This window comes from Lutjanus erythropterus, chromosome 16 (assembly GCF_056507025.1).
Source record: "Lutjanus erythropterus isolate fLutEry1 chromosome 16, fLutEry1.hap2, whole genome shotgun sequence".
Classification (NCBI taxonomy): domain Eukaryota; kingdom Metazoa; phylum Chordata; class Actinopteri; order Lutjaniformes; family Lutjanidae; genus Lutjanus; species Lutjanus erythropterus.
In genome coordinates this window covers 15,634,659-15,659,533 of record NC_139332.1, presented here as the reverse complement: position 1 = coordinate 15,659,533, position 24,875 = coordinate 15,634,659, and the positions used below count along the sequence as shown (strand labels likewise).

Genomic DNA, 24,875 nt, shown 5'->3' with positions numbered 1-24,875 from the left:
TATGGGTATTAAAGGAATAGTTCGGATTATTCAAGATGGGGTTGTATGAGGTACTCGACAGTGTACAGTAGATGCTGGTCAGCAAGACCCTAGAGGCATCAGCACTGAAGCTAAGCAATATACTGCTGTGGACAGGATCAGGATTCATCTGTACATGAAATATAGCTTACTGGAGTTTTGCTGCTTCATCTCATTGGTTTGTTTTTGGCAGTTTGTCATTGGGAGAAAATTACTTTGTTTTTGCAGCAGCATCCTCAGGTAGACGACTGTGAGCAGGCGGGCTACTATGAAGCAAAGTATCATGGGATTTGAGTTAAGAACAATACAATTACCATGTTAAATTGTTTTCCATATGTTGTGATGTCACACAATGATACAAACACACTAACAGATTGAGGCAGCAGTAGACCAGCAGCAAATTACTGATTTTGCCCATGGAGAAGCTTTGAAAATATTCAAAATTCACTTAAATGGCTAAAATACATTTTGCTGCTGCCCTTTTCTGCTTAGCTTCTGTGCTGCTGCCTTTCTGCTTTTCCCAACTGGGGGTATGCTGACAACCAGCTATCAATCAATCAATCAATAAATCAGACTTTATCTATATATCACTTTTCATACAACCAGAATGCATCACAAATTGCATCACACAATTAAACAAATCTACTCTAAGTAATACACTATCAATAAGTACCCCACTTAAAATTATCCGAGCTATCCCTTTTTCTTAATATGTGTATGTGTTACCCCTACAGATCCAGGATGTAGCAGAGCAAGGGGTGATGTTTGTAGGCTTCCTCCAGCAGCCGGGAGGAGGACCCTGCTTCTTGGGGCACTGGGACCCTGAAGAGCTGTCCTCCTTACATTCAAGCCCTTCACCCATTCACAGACACCCCTTCAGTGCGAACACCAGCCCAACAGATCCTACAGAACCACATCATAATGACACAGAATCTGACCATCACCACTTTGAACCTCAAGAATTAGATGAAGACATAGAATATAACACCCGGGAGCCTTTGATGCCGAGAGAACCAGATTTCAGTCCGCTGAGACCCATCCAGACTTTTGAGCTTAACCAAGACGAGTCCAGTGAGCAAATCCAGAGCTTACAGATCAGCCTAGAATCAACAAACCAACCTCAAGATCACAGCAGACCCGGTGTAGACACAGAGGGGAACCAGCTGTGTCCCAGCCCTCTGGAAGCTGCAGGTGCAATCAGACAGCAGAGGGGCCAACTACCAGAGCTCAAAGAATCCACAGAGAAACACTGTAACCTCTCCAGCAGGAGAGAAAGACAAAGTTCAAGCTCGGACAGCTGGCTCAGCTCTCCAGAACTGGATGGAAACCATGAAAGAAAGTCCAGCTCTACGGTGACGGACAACAACAACCACATCCGGCTCAAGAGTTCAGAGAAAGATAAGAATTCATCTTCACCACCAGCGCAGGCTAGTAAGTAACCAGTTTCTTGTTTCTGTTGGCATCAACTGACAAATCCTCATCATCCAAAGTTTATTAGGTGTCCTATCGTTCATTTTCTGTCTGTGCTCCTGTAGGGATGCAGCTCTTTGCCTTGTACAACCACACAGAGGAGCTGAACACTTCTCTGAGGTTCTACTCACTCAGGGTGCCACTGCGAGTACAGAAGGAAGCAGGGCTGGTCACAGAAGTCGACACGCACTGGCTCGACCACATGACTCAGCATTTCACCAGTGGTGCACACCTCATCGACGGGTTTTTCCACCTTGAAGATGATAAAGGTATGTTTAATGGCCGTGTCTGTGTACCTTTAGTCTAGGCTGATGGTTCCCAAATAGTGTCAGGGCACACTGGTGTGTGTGTGTGTGTGTGTGTGTGTGTGTGTGTGGCAAGTCTGAGTGGGCCTACAACCATATGTTAATATACAAAAAAGTTATTAATGAAGTTTAAATATACCATATCAGTAGTTTGTACAAACTTTTTTTTCCCAACTTCAGAGGCAAATTATATACCATTAAAAAATCCTTTAAAGACATTCTGTCAAAACAAAGCCCAGTTTTTGCTATTTGTGCAGTTGTCAAATTGTGGAAGTTATTAGAGTGTGACTTATCAAAGGCCCTGATTGATTGATGCCTGATTTTTGTTCCACCCGCATGTTGGAAAATGCCCCTGATTGGCTAGTATCTTTTCATCCGCTGGTTGTAGAGGCTATTTTGCATGGATATGATATAACCACTGGTCTAGGCAGCATAGGTGCCAAGTCACACCAGAAAGCGGCACAGCAGAATGAATTATTCTGTCATTACAGAATAATTCATAATGGACATGTAGTGTCTACTTGTGCATTGTGAGACACAGCTAATATGATAGCTTCATCCACTGGCCACTGGGAAAAAATGGAGGCAAGGTTGGTTGGCAATGCCCTGTCTAGGTTCTCTTACATATATATATATATAGGATTGCAACCACCTGAATACGACTTCCCTTACCTCTCTCTTTCCAACTGTGTAGGAGAACTTTAGGGCCTTTAGGGCTTCCAACCAGTGCATATAAACAGCTCATTCTAATGTAATGAACACAACAATTCTTAGTTTCAGGTGATTATACATTGATGAAAACATAATTATGTATATAATGTTCTATTTCTGCCAATAGAAAAATCCTACACACTGGCCCTTTAATATGGACCGTGCATTACCAGACAGTTGCCTATTTACATATCCAGCAGACAAAGAGCAACGCAGCGTTCATTCATAGTCGTGTTTCTGTCCACCTGGCAGAATGTAATTCCAATATTCACACTCCTTTTAGCTCTGTCTCCACCAACTCCTGGGGGAAACATCTGGCTCTTTAGCTGCTAAATGATCCACTGCGTTCATCAGCTCGTCACTAACTTTGTCTGTCTGGTGTTTGTTGCTGGACAGGTAGTGGACAGTTGGTTTATCAGAGCTTTTTCCTGAAAACAGCTGCTTTCTGCAGCTGGAAACGAGGCTGATAAGACCAGTGAGGCTGAACCAAAACAGCGAAGTTAAGAAGATAAAATGCTCATAAAACCAAGGGGGACTGCGGAGTTGGGTGAAAACTCGCAGCAACCACTTTCACATTTAACATTTCATCAATCGTTAATATAAAATATGTAAATGTTTCACCTTATCTGCTGACTGAAACCTAAGAATTTTCACTGATTTCCTCTGATTCTTTACAAAAGGAAAAACCTGCCAGGCAGTAGGTCTCAGCTTCACTGCTGGATAATGGATGATATACATGGAGTTATGTGACCTAAGTCCACGGCTTACACCATAAGTCACTGTTCAGTCACCCGTGGAATAAGTAAGCTTAAGCCAAAGGGACCCAAGGGAGATTGGAGAGTGGAGATGAGCCTGTAACTCCTGTCTGAATCACATCTGTCCTCCTCTGTTTATCTGACTCTCATTTGTCCTGTCTCTCCAGATAACGGGGTTTCATCCGTGGACAGCGTGTTCATCTTCCAGAGCTCTGCGGAGGAGACCACAAACACCTCGTACGATGCCATCGTGGTTGAGCAGTGGACCGTTGTTGATGTGGGTCTTTGAGTTTTTAATACTCTGGAGAAGATGTGCTCTGTGACAAATCCTTTGTGACTGAAGGCGTAAGCTGTCAGACATTACATAAGAGAGGAGATGAAGGAAGGCAGCGTGCATGCTTGTGGATGAGCTTAAATTTGCTCACCTGCACACATACTGTAATGTGCTTATGAATTTCTTCCCGGTGTGTGTGTGTGTGCACTGACTGATTTTCTGTCGTCTGTCCCTTGCAAGGGTGTTGTGGTGAAGGCAGACTACATCCCCCTACTCCAGTCTCTGGCTCCGTATGGATGGAGGCTGATGTGTGTCTTACCTACACCAATTGTCAAGACAAACAGGTACAGAACTACACCATAAGATACCAACTAGTGGTTGACCAATATGGGTTTTATACAACTGCTTGTCCTGACTAAGTAATTAGATTTCATTGTTCTAATAACAATTAAATCAACATTACAGTGACCAACATGTAGAGACCAGAGGAAAAGGAGGCTTATTACTGTGGGATCGCTGTCACACACTTTTTAATCTGACAAAGCACACAGAGTAGGACACAAGAACAGCACTAATATCTTTTGACCTGTTAATCAGGGAGAATACCTGTGCTTGTGTGATATGTACATGGATTAACCAGATCATTTTTTATAACATTGTTCTCTAAAGAGATTTCACAATCAGCAGACAGGTGTATTTGTAGTTTAGCTTTTAAAATCATGTTAAAATCACATCTCCTATCATAAAATCTTGTAGTTGGTTCACTTTCTTTCAGACCACAAAAAAAATTCAACATTGACATTCAGTCAGTTAGGAAGAGCGAGCTGAATACAGTCTTGAGGCACTTTTATGGATCCATCCAGACAGCTAAATAGGGGCTCTACTGTGATAATGTGTGGACCTACACAAAGTAGCTAGCAAGCTAACGTTAGTGTGCAGGAACGTGTTTGTACATTGCTCTGCAACAGTCCAGTCCCAGTCAAGTTGCAGAACACAGATGCACAGATTAGTGTTCGTTTATAACTGGCAATTAACGTCAGTAAATGGCTGATATTTAGAGAGCAGAGCTGCTGATTGCAAGTGTGTAATGCTGATATCAAAATCTATATCTTTTTAAGAAAAGTCACATGTAATTCCATTATTTCATGCACAATATCATCTAATTTGTTTATATTAGCTAGTAACATTGTTTTAAACTGGTATTTAAGAGTGAGAGGGGCACAGTATGTTAGAGCCAACACCATTCAATTGCATTATTCTATACATCATAATATAATATATGTTTAACACTTATCAGTAACAGTTTCAGATTGGATTTTGTCCTTTCAGATGGGAGAAAGATGTTAACATTGAGAAAAGACGATGGTGGCTGAGGAAATTCAGGCATTTAGAGCGGGTTGCATGGGAGTTATAGTGCAGGGCTGAAAACTAACTTTTGTCACCACCTTTCCCAAAACTCACAAGGTGGAGTGGCAAAATTGTTACACAGCAGCCACATTAACAGAAATGTTTTGTTAATTTTGTCTCAAAATGCCCGATGATTGGCCTGACCATCACTAGAACCACCAGGGCTCTATACCTGCAGCGAATGGCTAAAACTTACCCACTATCAGAAGGCATTCATTTTCAAGGTACAACTACTTGGTGATTTGTTCATTTTTAACAGATGGCAGCCCAATGGGTGCACCCCCCGCCCCCACACCACCAGCATTTTAATATAGCTTATTTTGTAAAATATACTGCAGTTTTGATGGTCTAAACCTGACCTCAGATTATATTACTATAGCAGCACAGTCCAGCTCCACTCCCACACTTAAACATCTGAAAAACTGTATCGTATCTACCCTAAAATGTTTTGTCACAGAGGTTGCTTGGTCGGGGGTGTATTTTCAGCAGCACAGATCCTACTGAATGATCACAGAAACATTATAGGATTATTACAGGCAGCAGTGTGTCTGTATGATCGTCTCTCTTCTCCATGACTACACCTTGCTGCATGTCACTTTGATCATGAGGGTGACACTACAGAGTATATGGGCTACAAAGTAGTATAGAATTAAGTATTTTTAGAGTACAGTTTAAAGAGTATTATAGATTCAAGATGAAACTGACTGTCAAACCATCCTTCTCAATGCACTGAGCAGGTCTAATGGTTGATTTACATTCATGAATCTCTTTTATTTATCCATATTGAAGGTTAGTCTATGATTTACAATGCAGCTCTGTGACACATGGTGGTAACAAAAGACGTTGTCAATAGCAACATAAAATGTTTATCTAAATGTGCAAAAATAATAGTGTGTAAATGACTGTATTCTCTTTAGGGGTAGAATTTACCCACTAGATGTTACAGATACAAATGCCCATTTTAAAAAAAAACTTGACAGACTTTAATATTTTATTGAACTAAAGTTACATTCAGTTGAAAAACAGACGGGACTGGTTCTAGTGTTAAACAATTTTAATGTTTAATCGCTTACTAATACCAACCATATAGTCACATCTCTCAACTAAACTTTCCTTTTTCTTTACATTAAATCACTTTGTACATCGCCTATAATCAGTGAGCACTAATTACCTTGTGTGGCTCATTCTTTTGGGATTTAGGACTGACAGTGTTGCTTAGATACACAGGACAGATGGTTTGAGATCTAACAATTCATGATCATATGCTCTTCTCAACATGAAACCACTTTTGAAATCTGTCGGAGCTGCGAACAACAGCCGCTGATGTGCCGTTGTCGTGTAACCTGTCACTTTCTAAACCGCAGCCAACAGAAAGTGGATTTCAATACATGTAGCAATATGCAAGCTCATCAGATTGTAAGATAACAGGTAACAGTAGTAAAAGTGCTGCTCTTTTCTTTCTGTAGTGACGGGAGTTTGTCGACCAAGCAGATCCTCTTCCTTCAGAGGCCCATTCTGCAGCGCAAGAGAAAAGACTTCAAGGTTTGTTCCCCTTTGTCTTCCATCTCCATGGCAAATCTGTCACTCGTCTCTGTTGTGCCTTTAGGATAGGTGACTTTATGTCACAGAAGGTGCCATTAAAAAGTCATGTTACTAAATATGGGATGTACAGCAAGTATAAACCAGCTCAAAGTCTAATAATAGGCAAACAATCGACCTCAAACTGTACAGGAAAGAGGCGTCAATGAACGAGGCTTTGTTGTGGTTTGTCAGGTGTCTGGAGAGATGGAAGAAAAAGACACAGCACAAAGCGCACAACTGTCTCAAACACATCTATTTGGTTTCAGATGTTGAACCTCAGGGGTCGCAGCAAGGCGAAGAAGAAATCTACTGGAGAATCACAAGAAGAGGAAGAGAACAGGTCCCCACTGATGGAGACAGAGATGGACAGGTTAAGAAGAAACAGAAAAGAGGAAGAAGAAGAAGAAGAGGCAGAGGGGAGGAAGAGCAGGGACAGCGGAAGGAGCGAAGGTGCAAGCCTTCAGAAAGGTGGAGAGGAGAGCAAGGAGGATGCGCAGCATCAAAAGGGCTTCTTGTTCCTGTCGGGGAGCAGGGCGTCTGTTGAGGAGGGGGAAGAGGAAACCGACGTCGACGAGGTCCCTCTGTCCAGGCAGGAGAAGTCAGTAAGATGGACAGATGTGTGTCAGAGGGATGATGAGGGAGGGGTCAAAGAGGAGGTGAAGACGGAGGAGCGGATCAAACAGCAGCTGTTTTCCGGTGTTTGTTGACACATTGGGCACAGAGCAGGCGAGACGGAGCTGAGACCTCTTTAGTTTATCAAAAAAGGCCTTTTAATATGAAGATTTATTAATCTGGACTTTTAGTTTTTCTGCAAGAAATAGTCCAGATGTAGTCTATGGAGTGCCATTTAGGTCAATATAAAATAATATAAATATGGCTATAAAATGAATCCTGAAATAAAAAAAATGAGGCAATAAATAAATGTAAATATCAATAAATGAGTCAGAGTAGTTCAATAAATAGGTTTTGATTTAAAAAGGAGCATTTTCAAAGGACAACTTTTCTTTATTTCAAGGGTCATAGTGTGATTAATGCTTAAATGAGCACCAGTGAGTGGGCAACAAAACAAAGGTCAGCAGCGTGGCTAACTGAGCTAACTGAGCTAACAAGCTAATGGCAGCAGCAGTTAGTGGTTATTTTAGCGACAAGGACGGCTTTTTGTCCATCAGGAAACTCCATAAATCAGTGACAGTTGAGACAGAGCAGGTACTTATTATTACTTTATTCCCTGTTGTAAAACTGGCTTCCATTGGTCTCTGAGGTTGTGTTTAGTCTTCCTGTATTGGTCTGAATCAGTGAGATGATCACGCCTCATTCATTTGAATATAACAGGTGGAAATAAAAGGAGCTGGAAATAAATTTGGCATAAGGAAGTAAAAGTCCCCTGAAATAAATAAATGTGGACTTGTGAGATACAAATCCCTTGGAATAAATAGAAGTAGTCCTTTGACAAATGTCTTTTTTTAGATTAGAAAGGTATTTATGTATTTACTACATTGACTTTCTATTTAAAAACCCCTATTCCAAAAAAGTTGGGACACTAAAAAACATTATACAATGAATTGCAAATATTTTTCAACCTATATTTAGTTCAATACAGTAAAAAAAAACAAGATCTTTGTTGTAACATGTACAGATCTTGTCTTGGCATCTGTCTTGGTCTCTAAAAAAGATGGCAGCATATGTTGCTCCGAAACCTGATGTACCTTTGGATTTGGGGTTTTATTTATTTAATACTGACTTAAATTGCATTCCATAGTAGTAAGTCATATTGTTACTGGTTATCATGTACTGTTACGCTCACTTCAGCCTGCTCTGTTCAGGCTGCTGCTCCTCCGAGTCTCTGAGGTTGTAGCTCCCGTGAACGGGAAAGTGTTGTGCAGTTCTCTGCTTTGGGTCGGTGTTGCTGTTTGATGTCTCCGTATATGAAATGAAAAGAAACCGTACAACCTAGAGCAAGTCTCCGGTCCAAGCCTTAAGTATTATTTTCACGCCCATTGTTGTATTTTACTACTTTCTTGTAATAGGACTGTTGAAAAGGGAGTACTGATTTCACTGGGCTCGCTGTATTTTTATATGTAAAGTATATAATTTAAGATAGAAACAAAAGGTGAAAAAGTGAACGCAAAGTATGTAGTACACTGCCTTAGAGCCTGACCGATACCTCTGCAATGGACAATTTTAGCTCATCACAGGCAGGATATCAGTCTTGGCTTTAATGTTGGCCAATAATTAAAGTAGACGCAGACAACTTTTCAGCCCCTCTAGTGTTACCAAGTGTTCCTCCTTACATTACTCTGCAGTACCTAAATAAACTGCAACTAATGATTATTTTCATTGGCAGTTAATGTCTCTTATATACTCAATCAATTGATTAGTTGTTTGGTCTAAAAAAGTCAGAAAATGGTGAAAAATGTCATTTAGCATTTCCTAAAGCCCAAGATGACGTCCTCAAATGTCTTGTTTTGTCCACAACCTAAAGATATTCAGTTTACCATCACAGAGGGCTAAAGAAACCAGAAAATTTCTTAGAAAATAACTCAAAATGATTAATGATTAGTTGACAGCTAATTGATAAATTGTTGCAGCTCTATGTTTAACTATAACCTACTCCTCAACCATTGAAGGCACCACTATGGGAACACTATCTAACGGGGAGAACACACTTGAACACAATATCAGATCGTTTTCTTTTTCCCTCTGAGTCAAAGCCTAGGTCCATGAAGAAATGAGCAACACCATTTTGGAAATAAGAGAGGACAAAGAAGCATGTTCACTGAAGAGGTAAATTGAAAATTTCACAATTTTATATTGAATTTGCGAACAGGCATAAGCTGTAGTAATGATGCGCAGTGCATAGTAATAACATTACTTGAGTAATGTTATTGCTTCACACCAACAGGGGTGGGTGCAGGGCAGAGGGGGGAGTAACGTTAGAAGAAAACATTAGTAGAAAAAGCGTGAATTTGTTCATTAATTTAGTCTGTAATGGAGACATCATTTTCCTGGGAAAAATCGTGCCCGGTAGCAGACAGATGAACACGAGGCTTATAGGGAACCAGTCTAAGTGTGGATGGTGTCATTATTCTATAGCCATTACACTGTGCAATCAACATTTACACCTATAATGAAAAGTAAAAAAAAGTTGACTGTTTCCACTTTAACAAGAAACTGCAGTTCAGAAAATGATTTTTGAGCTTTTAGAAACTTTGTCTTCATTACATACTGTAGTTTCTTCACTTTATCACAGTAGTAATCTGAGTCACAATGTAAACACCCAAATTTAAATTGTATTGGTATTGGCCAGGCTCTACACTGCATTGAGATATTAGTAGGTTTTATTGGCCCTAAACATTAAAGGGTCAATTCATGTAAATTACATAAAAAATAAAAAAAATCTGTCACTTAAAGGGACAGTTCACACACAAATCTAAAGTACATATTTTTACACAGGCCTGTGATGTTACTTTTCCATCTCGATATTTTTGGTGTAAGTTGTCAAGTTTTGGAGGTACTGACAGTACAGATGTCTGCTTTCTCTCAAAAATAACAGGACTGGATGGCAATCAACTTGTGGCAGTGAAAGCACCAAAAAATATAATATTAATAATATTTGAAAAATTCAACGGCTATGTCTCTTACTATAAATCATGACACGGCTGCTCAAGATAACCGGCAGACCTTTTCGTGAGCAGTTTCATGTAGGACCTAATTTCTTTCTATGTTAAAATCTACTGGATTTACTTTCTTTCTAACAGACAGAAAGTGGTTTCTACTTAAAACTCTCATGAGATGTGTGGATTATCTTGAGAACCAGGTCATGATTTCTGGAAAGAGACACTGGTTTTGAATTTTTCACTGTAACATTATATTTGAGATAAGGCAGACATCTATATGGCCGATATCTCCAAAATTCAGCATACAAAACAAGCTAGATGGATAAATAACATTACATGCCAGAGGAAAATATGTATTTTTGATTTAGGGCCGGACTGTCCCTTTAACTTAAGTTGACTATATCTAGTTCTTGTTTTATTTGGCCAGATTTTGAGATATCCATCTGAGGTTTGTACACTTCAATGCTGGAGGTGAAAGGAATTTTGTTTGTGGTGCTTATCACATAAAACCAAAAACAAATCCGGATATCCTAGATAATCCACAGAACACACAGTCGACAGTTTTCTGAGGAACCATTCTTCAGTAGAAAACTGTTCCTATGGAAACTGATTACAGTAAGGTCTGTCTATTATCCAGAGGAACTGGGACATTGCTTCTAGGAAGCATCACAAATGATGTCCATTCACCTCCATTGTAATGAGGTGGTAGCCAAAATGTCAGCGACAGGTATCACAAAACCTGACTGAATCAAACCAAGACTGTCTGCTTGGTTTGGCAGAACGAGAGGCAAATGAAAATGCTTTTTTGTGATTTAAAAGAACTGACCTTTCCTCTTCAGAAAATGTGTAAATTAGAAATCAACTATTTATTACTTATTTCCTGGACCACCTCGTGTTGTGTGTAAGTAGTGTGACATGTAAGTCTTTATAGAAAAGCAGAGGTCAATAAAGTGTTTGAAAACAGATCGACTCAATTTCCTTTATTTCTTTTAAATCTCACATTATTACCGGCATAAACAGTTTTCCTCATATGATGAAGAAACGCAGAAACAACTCGAAAATGAGTCTCAACAGCACAACCCCCCACTGAGAGACGACAACGAGAAGCTCGCAACCATCTCCGAGGGATGTTCAGTGATCCAAGCCAATCAGAGACCACCTGGAGGTTCCATTACAGTGCACCATGGGATACTCACTCCACCCCGGGATGAGAAAACAGTTTATGGGTATGTGGATGTGTGTGATCGAGTGGAAGTATGTGTGAGATAGGCGCCGTGTATGCATGTAACAGTGAGAGTGAGTAAAGCAGGTGGGAAACTGGCCAATATGTGGGAGAACGTTTGGTTTATGACTCTAAAAATAAACTTGGTGTGAAGTTAACATGTGAGTAAAATGTGAAGAACAGCCGTTCCAAAGTAACTCGAAGACATCAGCCAAACAACTCTAAAATCTGCAGGTCTGCAAATAAATAGCTCTGAGTTATCTTACCAAGTATATCTATACATAGTATAACACATCTAAGAACAGTTCATTAAATTAAATGAGGTACTGATAGAAGAAAATGAGTCACTTCTTAAAAACGCTTATGTCCAGTGTAAAATAACAGTACAGATTGTTTGCACTGACCCTCTATTTGCTAAGAACTTTAAAGCAAAAGTCTGACATACTGGGAAACACGATAAATTGCTTTCTTGCTGAGAGTTAGATGAAAAGATCTATACTACACTCAAATCTCACTAAACATTAGGGATGTGCTTGATTAGTCGTCTAGTCCAGTGGTTCCCAAACTTTTTCCTTGAAGGACCTCGTTTCTATCGCTGAGTAAACTGATGGCCCCCCGACAAAGTGTCATTTTATAAGTAATTCATATTAAAACGATGAGAAATGCAAAAGGACTCCAAACTAATTCAACCACCTCAAACAGTTGGCTAGCTGAGAACGAAGAGAGCCAGAAATCCCACGAGAGAGGCCTTGCGACCCTCCATGAAGCTTTGGTGACCTGTCGTCGGGGTCAGGGCCCTCAGGATGGGAACCATTGGTCTAATCAGTTAAACGATGTGACTCACAAGTAGGCACTAGAAATACTAGCCTGTTAAACTATTAATAGATGATGGCTACTGTATGATGCTGGGGGAGTGATGCCACCTGCCACTAACTGGGTCTGCAGCCCCAGCAGGGGGAACTAATGGCCGGATGTTAATGAGTGTGATCGGTTTGGCAGTATTTTGATTTAAAATGTGTGAGAGTAAACTCGCATGTGGTTGTTAATGTGGCTACCACTGCTAACATTAGACACAAATATGACTGGAAAGAGAGGGAGAAGGCTGGGGGGTCTGCTCAGTTTACAAAATCTACTTAAAGCTCAATATTTAACATGATGTTTCCTGTTTGTTTTATCCACACAAAAACTCAAGGGTAAAAACAAGTTACAGTTTGTTTTACAGGGGGTTATGTGCTGAACAATTTCTTGTCTGGGTGCAGGGACTTTCTGGAAAAGTTTGATACATGACCCCATTCAACCACAACTCATTCTTTGTACAATTTAGACATGCTGGTAGGTGGATTTTATTACTTTTGGACAGAGCCAGGCCAGCTGTTTCCTCCTGTTTCCAGTCCTTATGCTAAGCCAACCTAAGCTAATCTAACTGGCTACTGGCTGTAGCTTCATATTTAGCTAACGGGTCGCAGAGTGGTATTCATCTTCTCATCTATCTTTTGGCAAAGAAGAAAATATGTGCATTTCCAAAAATCTCAGTTGCTTTAAGACAAACTTGCATAGATATATTAGTAAAACTAAACATTATCTATTAATTTAAAGCAGAATCTCCGTCAAGTAAATGAAATGGAAATGAAACTGGATTCGGAGATGTGTTACATCTGAATCACAATGCGTCTTTAGAGTCTGTGCATTACTCAACAAGGCAGTGAGCTCACAAGTGTCTTGCCAAAGTTAAAATTTTACAGTCTGCTCAGTCGTCATTTGTAGATTAAAAGAAATAAAACCTGTTTCTATTATCTTGGTGCGTCAGCTGTGAGCGGAAGAGTGGGCGGTCCCAGTGGTCTATCAGAGATCAGGCACAGGTTGTAGCAGCAGGAATGGAGGGTGAACTTCCTCAAGCAGTCATATTAATGTCCACATTACTGGAATATTTCAGATGCTCTCCATTCTCACCACACCCTTAACATCCTCCCTCTGAAGACTGCTAAAAGGAACACAAGCCAGGAGGAGAACCCTGTAAGATCGTGGGAATCGTTCGAGGTTCTACCACCACTTCTCAAAGAGTATTCTGTCTTTCGGGAGGCCGATGTCCATGAGGGTTTTTGAAATTGCTTCAATCATGGGCGGGGGCCCACACAGGAAGCACAAAGTCCTCTCTGGGTCCACATGAGCCCGCAACTCCTCCTCCGAGATTCTCCCACCTGGAGAGACACAAGGGACGTCAATCAGTTAATCGAGACTCAGCGCCGCGACACCTACACTCCCTCTGAGTCTCTCATGAGGAACTTTGATGGTTCCTGTTCTACATGATGACAGAAATAAATCAACAAAGACAGACTTTGGTAGAATCTGACAGTCACTAAACCATCACTACAAAACTAAAACAAAGGAGTGTGTGTGTGTGTGTGTGTGTGTGTGTGTGTGTGTGAGAGTATGGCCGTTACTTACGGTTGAGAAATGGCTGGAGGTGCGGGTCAACATCTGTGCTCTGTTGCGTGATGTGGAAGTCACAGGAGAACTTGTCAGGGAATTCCCGATGAGCCTCAATAATGGAGTTCTGGGAACACAGAGGGCAGGTAATAATACATTTGTAACAAACACACCACACATGGATGCTGTTCTACACTTTGAAACTCTGCTTTTAGACCTGAACGCTGCGTTTGACAGTGAAGATCACAGGATCCTTTTGTCACATCAGAACAGTGTGCAGGTAATAAAGGTGCTGCCCTAAAATGGTTCCTGTCATACCTGACTGTATGACTGTATGACACGAGTGCAGCCCCAGTTTCCTGTGGGGTCCCTCAAGGCTCCTCTCTTCATCATGTATGCTTCATTTTTAAGAGCCATAATAATCATTTTCACTGTTTTGATGATATACAAAAGCTGATAAAAAAACAAAAAAACAAAAGTAAAGATTCAATGCAACCTTTGCTTTACGGCTTAAAAAGACAAAGTCAATTTAAATTTTCTCAGATTTAAAGAGAATAAAGCTGAGATTGTTACTTTTAGACTACCTGACATTTTGAATGATTCTGATGGTATACTTCCCTCTTCTAGCTTCTTGAAATCGATCTTTTGCTATGAATCTTGTGTAATTTTTGATAGCCCCACAAATTTGACAAACAGATCACTTGTCAAAACTTTTTTCATGTAAGACTTTTAGCCAAGGTACAGACCTATCTCCCTTCAAAGTAGTATGAATTCAAAGAGTAATTAATTCCGTTATTCCCTCTCAGTTAGATTACTGTAATTCCAGTCAGAGGACCGAGGTCAACCAACCACATGCTCATGTGAGAGCTGCTCACACCCTAAAAACTTTCAAGTTACTGCTGAAAGCTCACTTATTCTCACTGGCATTCAATACAACTCATGGAGTTTGGTCTCTTTATTATGTTTATTTATTTTTATCCATTTTTGTTATTTACTTTACATTTGTTTGTTTGGTATTTTATTCCTGTTCAGTATATAAATCAACTTTGACATCGACTTAAGAGAGATGTTCAAAACCTGGAAATTTTCCTAAAATGTCACACAAAAATATAAACAATATAAAATAAAAATAGACCTTAAAGAGCAGCTCCTGGGTGTTCTTGGCGCTGTAGCAGAGGTGGACGGAGCCTATGTTGTAGTCCCGACCAGCAGAAGCTCTGTTGAGATGCAGCAGATCTGTGGTGTGCAACAGGATAGAGTACAAGGGGTTGATCCCTACACCACCGGCAACCAGCAGCAGATCCATGGAGGGGTCAGAGGGCGTTGGGTCGAAGAAGAAGTCCCCGCCAACACGCATGGCCACCTGGGAGCCTACTGTACACTGAAGGGATGGTGGGAGGAGAGAGGGACAAAAATAAAGACAAATTTAAAAAGGAGATCCAAATATTTTTCTTTGTTCAGCAGGTGAAATGCACCTTTTGAAATATGAAATAATCTCAGCTTTAACTACATCGAAGCCTCAGGAAACTGTAAAAAAAACAAACTTTAAGATCAGCATACATACACACAACAAACCTATGCTACAGTACGGGGGAAAGTGATTTAACAAGTTGCACAGAGAAGGTCTTTTGAAGTCAAAAGGAGCAGTAAATATGCCTCCATCTGCTTTTGTACACATACGCATAATAATGCTCGCACTCTAAATCTGCTATCATGGTCCCTGCACTATTCCTGCTCGCGGAGAGAAGTCGGAGAAAAAATATCAAACAAACGGATCATCAAACGATCCCAGAGCAGAGAGCTGTAAGTCTCAGAACACACAAACACATCACACCACTTTGTGATACTTATTTACACGCGGCGTAGTAGCTCAAAGCTATTTATTAAGGCCCGTCATCAAACAAAGAAGCTGCAAACAAACACGCAGAGTACAGGAATGGAAGGGAAAGATGCAGCGGGAAGGAAACATTGTTCATATACAAATATTCGCACACACAGGATTAGAAAAGGATATCTTTTGGAGCATGTCTTTGAAGGAAAAAAAATACAACATGCTCCACCAAGAAAATCACATTTTTGATGAAGAGAGCAAAGACTAACCAACTTCTCTTCAAATCTTTCTATATTTTTATTATTAAGCTTTTATTTATGTATCCACCCAACCTTTATTTACCCTGCATAGACTTGCGTGCCATATATGCTTTATCAGAATGCCTTGCTCGACACACAAGTACACGCTAAACTATTACAATTCTACTTACTTAATTACAAAAAAAGACGCTGTGGGACGCTATGTAAAATGTAAACCCTAAAGCAGCCGGGACACATCAAGGCTGCTCACACTGCAGCCCTCAGGCCTCTCAGACGCTGTTTCATGCGGGCGGCGGGACACATACACACCTAATGTTAGCCACACATGTGACAGTGATGCCACACACATAAAATGAAGTAATAATAATAAAAAAAAAAAAGATTGTGAAGTCAGTATCTGCTTAAAAATTTATCTCTCACAAAAATGCTGTTTTCTCAGTTTTTTGGTCTGAAAAGTGGATTTTTTGATGCAACCAACTAAAATTCAAGTGCTTATAAAGAAAAGAATGAATGAAGCTAGAACAAAACTTTTTGTTTCTGAAACTAGATCTGTTCCATGTTAACATATCCATAGAACTGAATGTGCTGGTGCTGGCTGGTGAGTTTTTTTTTTCTAAGACGCTGGCAGAGAAAGTGTTCAATACTCATGACCTTTGACCCTTCAGGCAGCACTGCATTCAAAATTCACATAATCGTAAAAAGGACACAACGTGGGCTCAGGAACACTGAACAAACGTTGCCAGTAAACACAGTTTGTCGCTGCAGCTACAAATGCAAGTTAAGACTCTACCATGCAAAGCTAAAGCCATGTATCAACAACATCCAGAAACTCTGCCAACGTTTCTGGGCCTGAGCTCATCTGAGATGGACTGACTGAACGTGGAAAAGTGTGCTGTGGTCTGATGAGTCCACATTTCAGATCTTTTGCAGAAATCATGGACGTAGTGCCCTTTGGGATAAAGAGGACCATTCAGTTTATTACCTGTGTAAAGTTCAAAAGTCAGCCTTAGTGATGGTATGGCGGTGTGTTAGTGCACATGGCATCATGGTTAAATTTCACATCTGTGAAGGAACCATTAATGTGGAAAGCTACATACAGGGTTTGGAACAACATAAGCTGCCATCCAAAGGCCATCTTTTTCAGAGACAAACACTGAGTGTTGTAAAAAGGTGATGTAACACAGAGGTAAACATGATCCTGTCCCACTTCTTTTGGAAAATGTTGCAGACATCAAAGTAAGAAGGAGTGTATATTTACAAAAAACAATTAAGTTAATCAGTTTGAACATTAAATATTTTGTCTATGTGCTGTATTCATTTAGGTACATTTTTGAGGTTGTAACTAACCTTTGAATGCAATTAAACTTAACTGAAAAACATCACAGGTCATATGGGTGATAAAACTTAAAAGAAAATTATGAACACAACTGAAATGATCTGACTTGTTTAATTAATTAAATGTTCAATTTGGAGTGTGTCCCAACCTTTTAATGTAACTTTTTAGTACAGATAAGTATCGTTTCTGCAGGTCAGAAAAAGATAAATAAAGAAATGAATGAAACTAATTCTGAAAATAGCTTCTCACTTGTCATTTTCCTTTTCACGCTTCACTTTTTAAAATAACCAGTTGTGTGATAATGTGGCGGTCTTCATTTCCTATCTAACACCTTTTCTCAACACCCCAATCCTTTTCCTCCGTTCGTTCTCTTTCTGCATCTCTTTTCTTGCGCTCTCTCCTTCTCGCGTCTCTCTCATGCACACACTAGCAATGTAATCTTTCAAGCCATTAGACAGCAATGTGGGGGAACTTTCCGAGAATATCGCTGCTCCTCGGCAGCAATCTTTCCAGGTTATCAATATCATACCTCTCTGTATGAAAGATGACGGCCACACTCACCGTGGTGTGGACCCAGTGTGCCGGGGGGTGCTTGGTATATTTGACGGCCAGTTCGATGACGCCCTCCCTCTGCAGCAAACCTGGGCTGGAGCACATGGAGAAACCTCCCACCTTCTCCACACCAGGGATGAAGAAATCCACCCTGCATACACAACCACAGCACACAATTAAACACAAGTAAATCAAATGCTCTAACTTAGGATGTAAACTCCTTTTTTAAAATATTATATCTGATGTGTACATTTTTTGTCTGCATAAAATTAGTTTTTCCTCTTAGCTTCAAGTGCTTCTGTTTTCCTTCTATAATAAGATGAAATAAAAGTAGCCAGCCAAGACCTAAGCATGTGCAAAAATAGCATGAATTGTCTGGCAATGAATGTTTGAATCATGTGTGTACAACTGAAAAACAAAAACATCACAGAAGTCAGTAGCAGTCTTTTTATAAAACAAAAGCAGTCTTCCACAAAACTTGGTAGACATATTGCTAAAGCTATAGCAACATAGTTACACAAGAAGGGACAAGAGAGTGCAGCAGAAATGTCCCAAAACTGACATGCTAGCCTGAGCTTGAGAGTACTGAGTAACAATATCCATGTTCGTTATTTATGTTCATTATGATAATGTAAGGCTGGGGAATGTGCACTAAATCAAATGACAATATTTCTGACCAAAAAACTTAATGTTGATATTGCAACAATATTGTAGGGATGCTTACTGGTGCTTTCATAATACATGAACACAATTCAATTTTTGATCAATAATCATCAGTAATGTGGATCTGATGATTATGGCAAAGGCAAATAATAGAACAGCTAGAACAGCCAGAAAATGACATCAGTTTACTGTAATGCAGCCTTTCAAACCAGAAAAAGACAACACTTATGCCATACAACGATATATAAAATGTAAGATGATAAAGGTGTGCATTAATGTATTTTGGGGAGAGTTGCTTTGGCGTGAGGCATGAAGGGAGGGGTGGGATTTTTTCTGGTGGAGAGAAAAACAAAATGCTGGAAAAACCGCAGACCTTTGATATTGATTAATTGATTTTAAAATTTTTAATCATTACCGAGTTTCCATTCAAACGTTATTTGATTGGAAACAGAGCTGGCTTCACAGATTTCTAAACACTACTTAATTCAAGAGTAAAAACACGCTGAAATGAACTGAGGGTCAAAGCGTGAATGAAGGCAGCTCAGTCCCCTTTAACCTCAGTGAGGAGGGCAGCCTGTTCCAGAAACCAAGCAGAACCAAACCAAACCAGATGGAAAGTTGTCTGCTTAAAAGTTTAAACAAAGTGTAGCGTCCTGGTCTTGTACCCAACGTGGCTGCATATGTCCATCATTGAGAGAGAGCTCCCCCAGAGGAAAACAGCAATGTTTAACAGTTGGACTAATGTTCCAGCAACACAATGACCCACTGTTACACCAGAGAGAGACACTGACTCCACAACCCTCACGGGCATCATAAATATGGATCCACTGTGAAGATGCACACATATGTTCCACCCACCTCCTCCTCCTTCTTCTACTCCTCCTCCTCCTCCTCTCCCACCTGGAGACGAACAACTAAAAAGTCCTTTTTCTCAGAAACATTGAAACTCAAGGATTTCCATCTATTTACATTCATTATCAGGCGCCGCAGGGCAACTGGCTGCCAGTTTTATATCTCACCACCACCCACCTACAGTATGGGCTCGTGTGCATATACTGCATGTGCAGGGTACACTAATTAACATTGGCAATGCTGACTGACAGACTGACACAGAAAAAAAAGCTCTGCCTTCATCGAAGAAGTATTTAACTTGCCGTTATGATTATAAAAGACTGGAAGTTAGCTTGAAAGCTCAAATGTTTCCGGATGTTATTAACCAGTCAGAAATAAGCTGCTGTGTCCTAAACGTCACTTCACATCAAAGCTGCATACAGCAATTTTGCACACAAACGTGAGAAAACCTGAACTTATCAAGCCCCAAATATTGGTCATTCATCCTTATTTAGTAAAAATCTCCACAACAATTTCATCATCAGAATCAAGAGTGGACTCACGTTGACTGTGACGTAGGGTTTTTTTTGGAACTCCTGTTTACTGTAAAAGTTTTGTGAGAAAAGAAAACCACCAGGCCAATGCGAGAACAAATCTAACACAACGCTGCCCCCTTGTGGTTACTCTGAGCACTACAGGCCCTCTGACAGGACTCCATAGAAAAGTTTCTCAAAGCAAACTCTGAACTCAGACACAGTATTTTGGCAGGTTCGGCTTATTTCTGTTTCATCAATAAAGTGTTACTATGTAAACTCATAAGACAAGGCTAAAAAAGGCTGAGGCTGAAGTCATGCGATGTTGGCAGAAGGGCTGCACCAAACATGTCAAAGCTTCATTTATAATGTTGCTGTATGTTCACACAGTTGCAGATGAACAAAGCGGCACATTATTATTATTGATATTATACTATTTGTAGAATTCCAGTAATGACTGCATGAGATTGTTTCCAATTGTGTGAAATCCAAATGTCTAAATTTAATGAAAAGGTAGATGTAATAATTTCCAAAATTTACAATCTAACGCAACATTCAGAATCAATGAGTGCATCCAGCATTTTCACTTCAAGCATATCCAACTTATTCAGTACACATCGTAATTATAGACCAAACTTCTGAACAGCAACTGCCAGATCACATCCCTGTCTTAATTAATTATGTAACGGCACTGTTGCCATTTTCAGTTATAAATTTCATCAAACTGCATCATCTGCCCTTGTTCTATCAAGTGTTATATTCAGTGTTTTGTGCCACTGCTGATTTAAGTTGTGTGTTCATCTATTTAATGCTCTTTAAATGCTTGGGAAATTGCAAGTCATCTGGCAGAGGCACAAGTCTGATTTTTTGATTTGTCACAGGAAAGGTCACAAATTAGTTCAATAAACCTAAGACATCACCTCAGGTGTAACAATATGTGACTGCGTTACTTAACCTGACATAAAAAAAAATCTTCAATGAGTTGGTGAAAATTTAACTTAAGAGTCTACTCACCACTGTCCTGCTTTGAAGCTGAAGTCTGGATGGACGGCTATTCTCAAACGTTTCACTGTCTCTGACTCATTCATGATGCCACATACTTGAGCTGGATACAGAGCCTGTGTTAGACAACCAGTCAAACAAACAAACAAACAAACAAACACAGACACACACACAGGAAGAGAGCAGAGTTTACGAGTGGGTTAATAATCTTAGGATGGACTTTCATGAACTGATGTTGTTAATAAATCAAGATGAACGTATTCAACTACAAAATGTCAGCTTACATTTTGTCTGGTGTTGCTCGCTGTCCTCTCCAGATGGTCCATTTGTCTTTTGGATGACATGTTTCTTCTACTGTAATACAAAGAAGGTTGTTTTTGTCACTTTTCTTGTATGACAAACACTCTGCAGTGAACAGCTACACACCAGCGAGCAGAACACTCAAAAACTGGAGTGGACTTTGGCCTCATTGCCCACAAGCAACAACTAACTTAAAGGGCCAGTTCACCAAAATTATAACTCATGGCTAGTTGTGGCTGGCCACGCAGGCTTGGCTTTATGTGCTTATGTTCTGTTTGCCACTGACACTTCTACTGTTTATTTACACATTATTACAGAGGCAAATAGTCTTTTGATTGTAATGCTCAAAAAAATTGAAGAATGAAATATAAAAAAAAAAAACTCCATTGTACAGAGTGGCTATGTAGTGCTCAGGGTAAGCAGTGTTGGGAGTAACTAGTTACATGTAACTAGTTACATAAATAAAGTAGCAAATAAAGTTATTAAATTAGCTACTAATCAAAAATATTGCTGATTATAAAAGGGTACATGGGAGTATTTTTTTTTAAATAAAAAGATTATATGTGGTATTTATCTTTCATTCTGTTGCTTTTGCATCTTTTTGCCATTCAAGAATATCTTCTTTTGGCAACAAAACTGAGTGAAACACCAAGAGTAGGATGTTTTACAATGAGTCTATATGTCTAGACAAGCACTATTGATAGGACAGTATGTGCAGTATGTGCTAAAGATTTTGAACATTGTTTCTGATTTGAAATTTCCACCACTTCTCACCTGCCAATCAAATCAAAGCACACTGCTCTAGTCTGCCATGCCTGCGATCAGCTGAAAATGTTGGTTATGTCATCAAGAATACCTTTCAATGCTGGAAATTCAACAATACTATATTAATAATATGTTTGTTTATTTGAAATACTTGATGTAAAATCCGTAAAACAGCAACTGCAATCAGTCACATAAAATAAGGTTGAGGGGTTTATGCTGCCTGGTTTAAATTATGTTTTTAAGACTTTTCTTTCTTTTTTTTTGCCCAGTTTAAAACATTTGTAACAAAATTAATCAAATGTCATTAGTTACATTACTTTGATGAGATAATTACAATAGTTACATTGGTCATAAAATATTTAACAGAGTAATTAGTAATCTGCAACCTATTTTATTACAAAAGTAACCTTCCCAACACTGAGGGTAAGTGAGGAAATCTATTTTTCCTGATTTGTGTGAAGTGACCCTTTAAGACACTTTGATATCTGCAAAGTAGATCCAGTAGCACAACTAACAAGTATTTCGCTGCATGATGTCAGATTACAGTCAGTGTCCTTGTCAGTCTCCACGGTGCCTCAGAAGTGAGCATCCAGGGCAGCACACACAGTAAACAGAGGCGGAATATTTCCAGATGAAACTCACCCTTTGGTGGAGCTGGGGCCCCGCAGCCTACAGCAAAACAGACCGGCGGCCGGACATGACAGGCTGAAGCTTCGGGCAGCAGAGGACAAGAAACACGGGACGCTCATCCCGACCTGGGCAGAAAGGAGCAGATAACATCTGTTAACTGTCAATGTCAGCAACTGTCATCCACGATTAGCATCACATGTCAATACTGACTGTTCATGCACCCAGCCTTTACTATTAGATTTCTTTTAAATCGAAATAATCCTCTGTAAAGTCAACAGCTGGGCCCCACGGACAATGCGCTTTAGCTGAAACGTCAAACCTCTGGATGAGAGGGCACCGCTCACCAAACTCCATTCACGGAATGATCTAGTATACCCTCACATTCACGTTACCTGACTGCGCGAGAAAGCGTGCCTCAAGACCACAGTGTAACTGATAATGCTCTCTGACACCCGCCGATGTGTATTGTAATGATCAACGATGAGAAGAAATGAGTCAAACAAACCCTAAAGCGTCACATATTGATTAAAAAGCGGCTACTTGTATTATTTTGAATATTTTAAAGAAGTTTGGTGTGACCTCTTCTGTCACGCAGCTGATGATTAGCTCACTAGCTAACGCCGCTAGCAGGTAAATGCCGGTTTGTTATGTAACACAGAAACATAAATATAAGCAAACAAATAGGTGCTGAGCTCTTTTTCTTACCGAGATAAGATGACACTCCTTTTTGTCAAATTATTTTCATATTTGTCGCGAGTATCTTCGGGATAACCTTGGTGAAGTTATGATTACATGACAGGACCGGGGTGTTCTTCTTCTACTTCAGGTTGTCCTGCAGATATTTCTTCCTCTGCCTGATGAGGCAGCTTGACGTTCAATTTGTCGCAGTAGCGCCCTCTCCTGGTCAGTTTGCTCCTAGCTTCTGTTATATTTTCCCTGCAAGACAAGTGTGGTCCTCAAATTTGTTCTGTCTTGTTTTGTATATTTACCTTGGGCTAAATAAAGAGTTTTTAAAATAGTTTTCTTCAGGCACTCAAATAAAATATTAATCCCTCAGAGTTTGTTTTGAGCTGAAGCTACAGATTATAAAAGCTGCTGCTCAGTGGCGCTGATCAAACGTGATAAAATAGTTTTATTTCATTCTGACACGAGGAAGAGGCGGGTCCATTTCGTATCTCGCGGGGCCCTACGCAACTTGCGTAGTGTGCGTATAGGGCCGATGTTAAGAGGATAAAAAAAAAAAAAAAATGTGGCTCCATCTAGTGGTCAAATAACCAAACGACATCAGAATCTTTTCTTCATTTCAGCGGTCTGCATTGTTCTTTAAAAAAAAAGAGCTTATAATTGGGCCTCGTCTGTAATAAAAGGTGTGTTATTGCTTCAGTAATTCACAGTTTATTTCAGACTGCTTGGGGTAGGGGAATGTGTGTCTGGATCAAAGTTTAATCTTCACACTTGCTGTGACTTGGGCTCTAATTCTAACTAACAGCAGGTGAATAAATGGCTGCATAACAGGTTAATGCAGCAATTAACATGTTTTGATTTATTTCAAACAAAGATAGAAATAGAGGAAATGGAGGATACTGAACTATATTGATGTATTTCCAATTCATTCTTGTTTCATATAATTTAGTACAGTCATAATTGTAAAAAAAACAAAAACAAAAGGAGTTATTCATTATTAATTTAGAAATGAAAAATCACTCAAACTTCAAACATAAAAGTTCATTATTTATCTAATGCTCCCTGTGGTTAGTGTTTATTTATTTATTTATTTATTTTTTTAGCTCAGTGTGTAATGAGTGACAGTGTGTGTGCCTTGTAAATGAACAAGCTTATTTTAAGACATGAACAGTATTCTGGTAGTTCGAGTGAGTTTTAAAGGTTAGAGTAACTTTTTGGTAACTTTTCAACATGAGGTATGCAGTGGTGTGGGATGAGGTCAAGGGCACTCAACAGAAGTGTGTGTGTGTGTGTGTGTGTGTGTGTGTGTGTGTGTGTGTGTTTGTCAGTCTGTTATAAGAGTTGCACTTAAGAGAAAGACACAAAGAAACACAAAGTAAACGTCCAGTAAGTTAGATTCCTTTCTGCATTCCTGAAGTTTCATCTTTAGTGTGTGCAGTGGTAATCACAGAGGAGTTTCAGCTGCTTTACTCATAGTTTAATGACTCCAGGAGAATAAAACCGGCCAAACAATCTTCACATCAAGCACACAATGCAATGCATCGAAACTGAATCTGTTCACAAAAACAGAACTCGGCCTGCTCCACCCAAATGATCTGGAAGAGTTAACTGTTTATTTGTTTAGTTTGTACTGTGCTTGCTACTTTCTCACCCACATAAGCCTTTTTTGTGAGCTAGAACATAAATATATTTGTTTATCTG

The 24,875-nt window shown here is 39.7% G+C and overlaps 2 protein-coding genes across 2 annotated transcripts in view; one reads left to right on the top strand and one right to left on the bottom strand.

The window, feature by feature from the left end:
• rftn1a (raftlin, lipid raft linker 1a) overlaps positions 1–7,613 on the top strand; it is a 36,888-nt gene extending 29,275 nt beyond the window's left edge. The window contains exons 5-10 of the mRNA XM_084739722.1: positions 753–1,449; positions 1,554–1,757; positions 3,427–3,536; positions 3,774–3,877; positions 6,407–6,482; positions 6,788–7,613. Of these exons, the coding sequence (XP_084595848.1) occupies positions 753–1,449; positions 1,554–1,757; positions 3,427–3,536; positions 3,774–3,877; positions 6,407–6,482; positions 6,788–7,228 (1,632 nt within the window). The 3' untranslated portion in view covers positions 7,229–7,613. The remainder of the gene's footprint in view (positions 1–752; positions 1,450–1,553; positions 1,758–3,426; positions 3,537–3,773; positions 3,878–6,406; positions 6,483–6,787) is intronic.
• Positions 7,614–12,987: 5,374 nt separating this feature from the next.
• On the bottom strand, positions 12,988–23,349 carry oxnad1 (oxidoreductase NAD-binding domain containing 1). Its single transcript, XM_084739875.1, has 8 exons — positions 23,196–23,349; positions 22,503–22,615; positions 21,080–21,149; positions 20,808–20,911; positions 17,776–17,917; positions 14,923–15,168; positions 13,806–13,914; positions 12,988–13,558 (listed from the first exon to the last, which is right to left on the bottom strand). The coding sequence occupies exons 2-8, from the start codon at positions 22,607–22,609 to the stop codon at positions 13,401–13,403; spliced, it is 936 nt and encodes a 311-aa protein (XP_084596001.1). The 5' UTR covers positions 22,610–22,615; positions 23,196–23,349; the 3' UTR covers positions 12,988–13,400.
• Between the last annotated feature and the right edge of the window lie 1,526 nt (positions 23,350–24,875).

Bases quoted from the DNA above. Each gene is read 5' to 3' on its own strand.
- oxnad1 (XM_084739875.1), bottom strand. From the start codon at position 22,609: ATGAGCGTCCCGTGTTTCTTGTCCTCTGCTGCCCGAAGCTTCAGCCTG. The intron at 21,150-22,502 runs GTGAGTTTCATC...TTTGTATTACAG, and splicing joins GGCCCCAGCTCCACCAAAGG to TAGAAGAAACATGTCATCCA. The intron at 20,912-21,079 runs GTAAGCTGACAT...TGTCTAACACAG, and splicing joins CGAGCAACACCAGACAAAAT to GCTCTGTATCCAGCTCAAGT.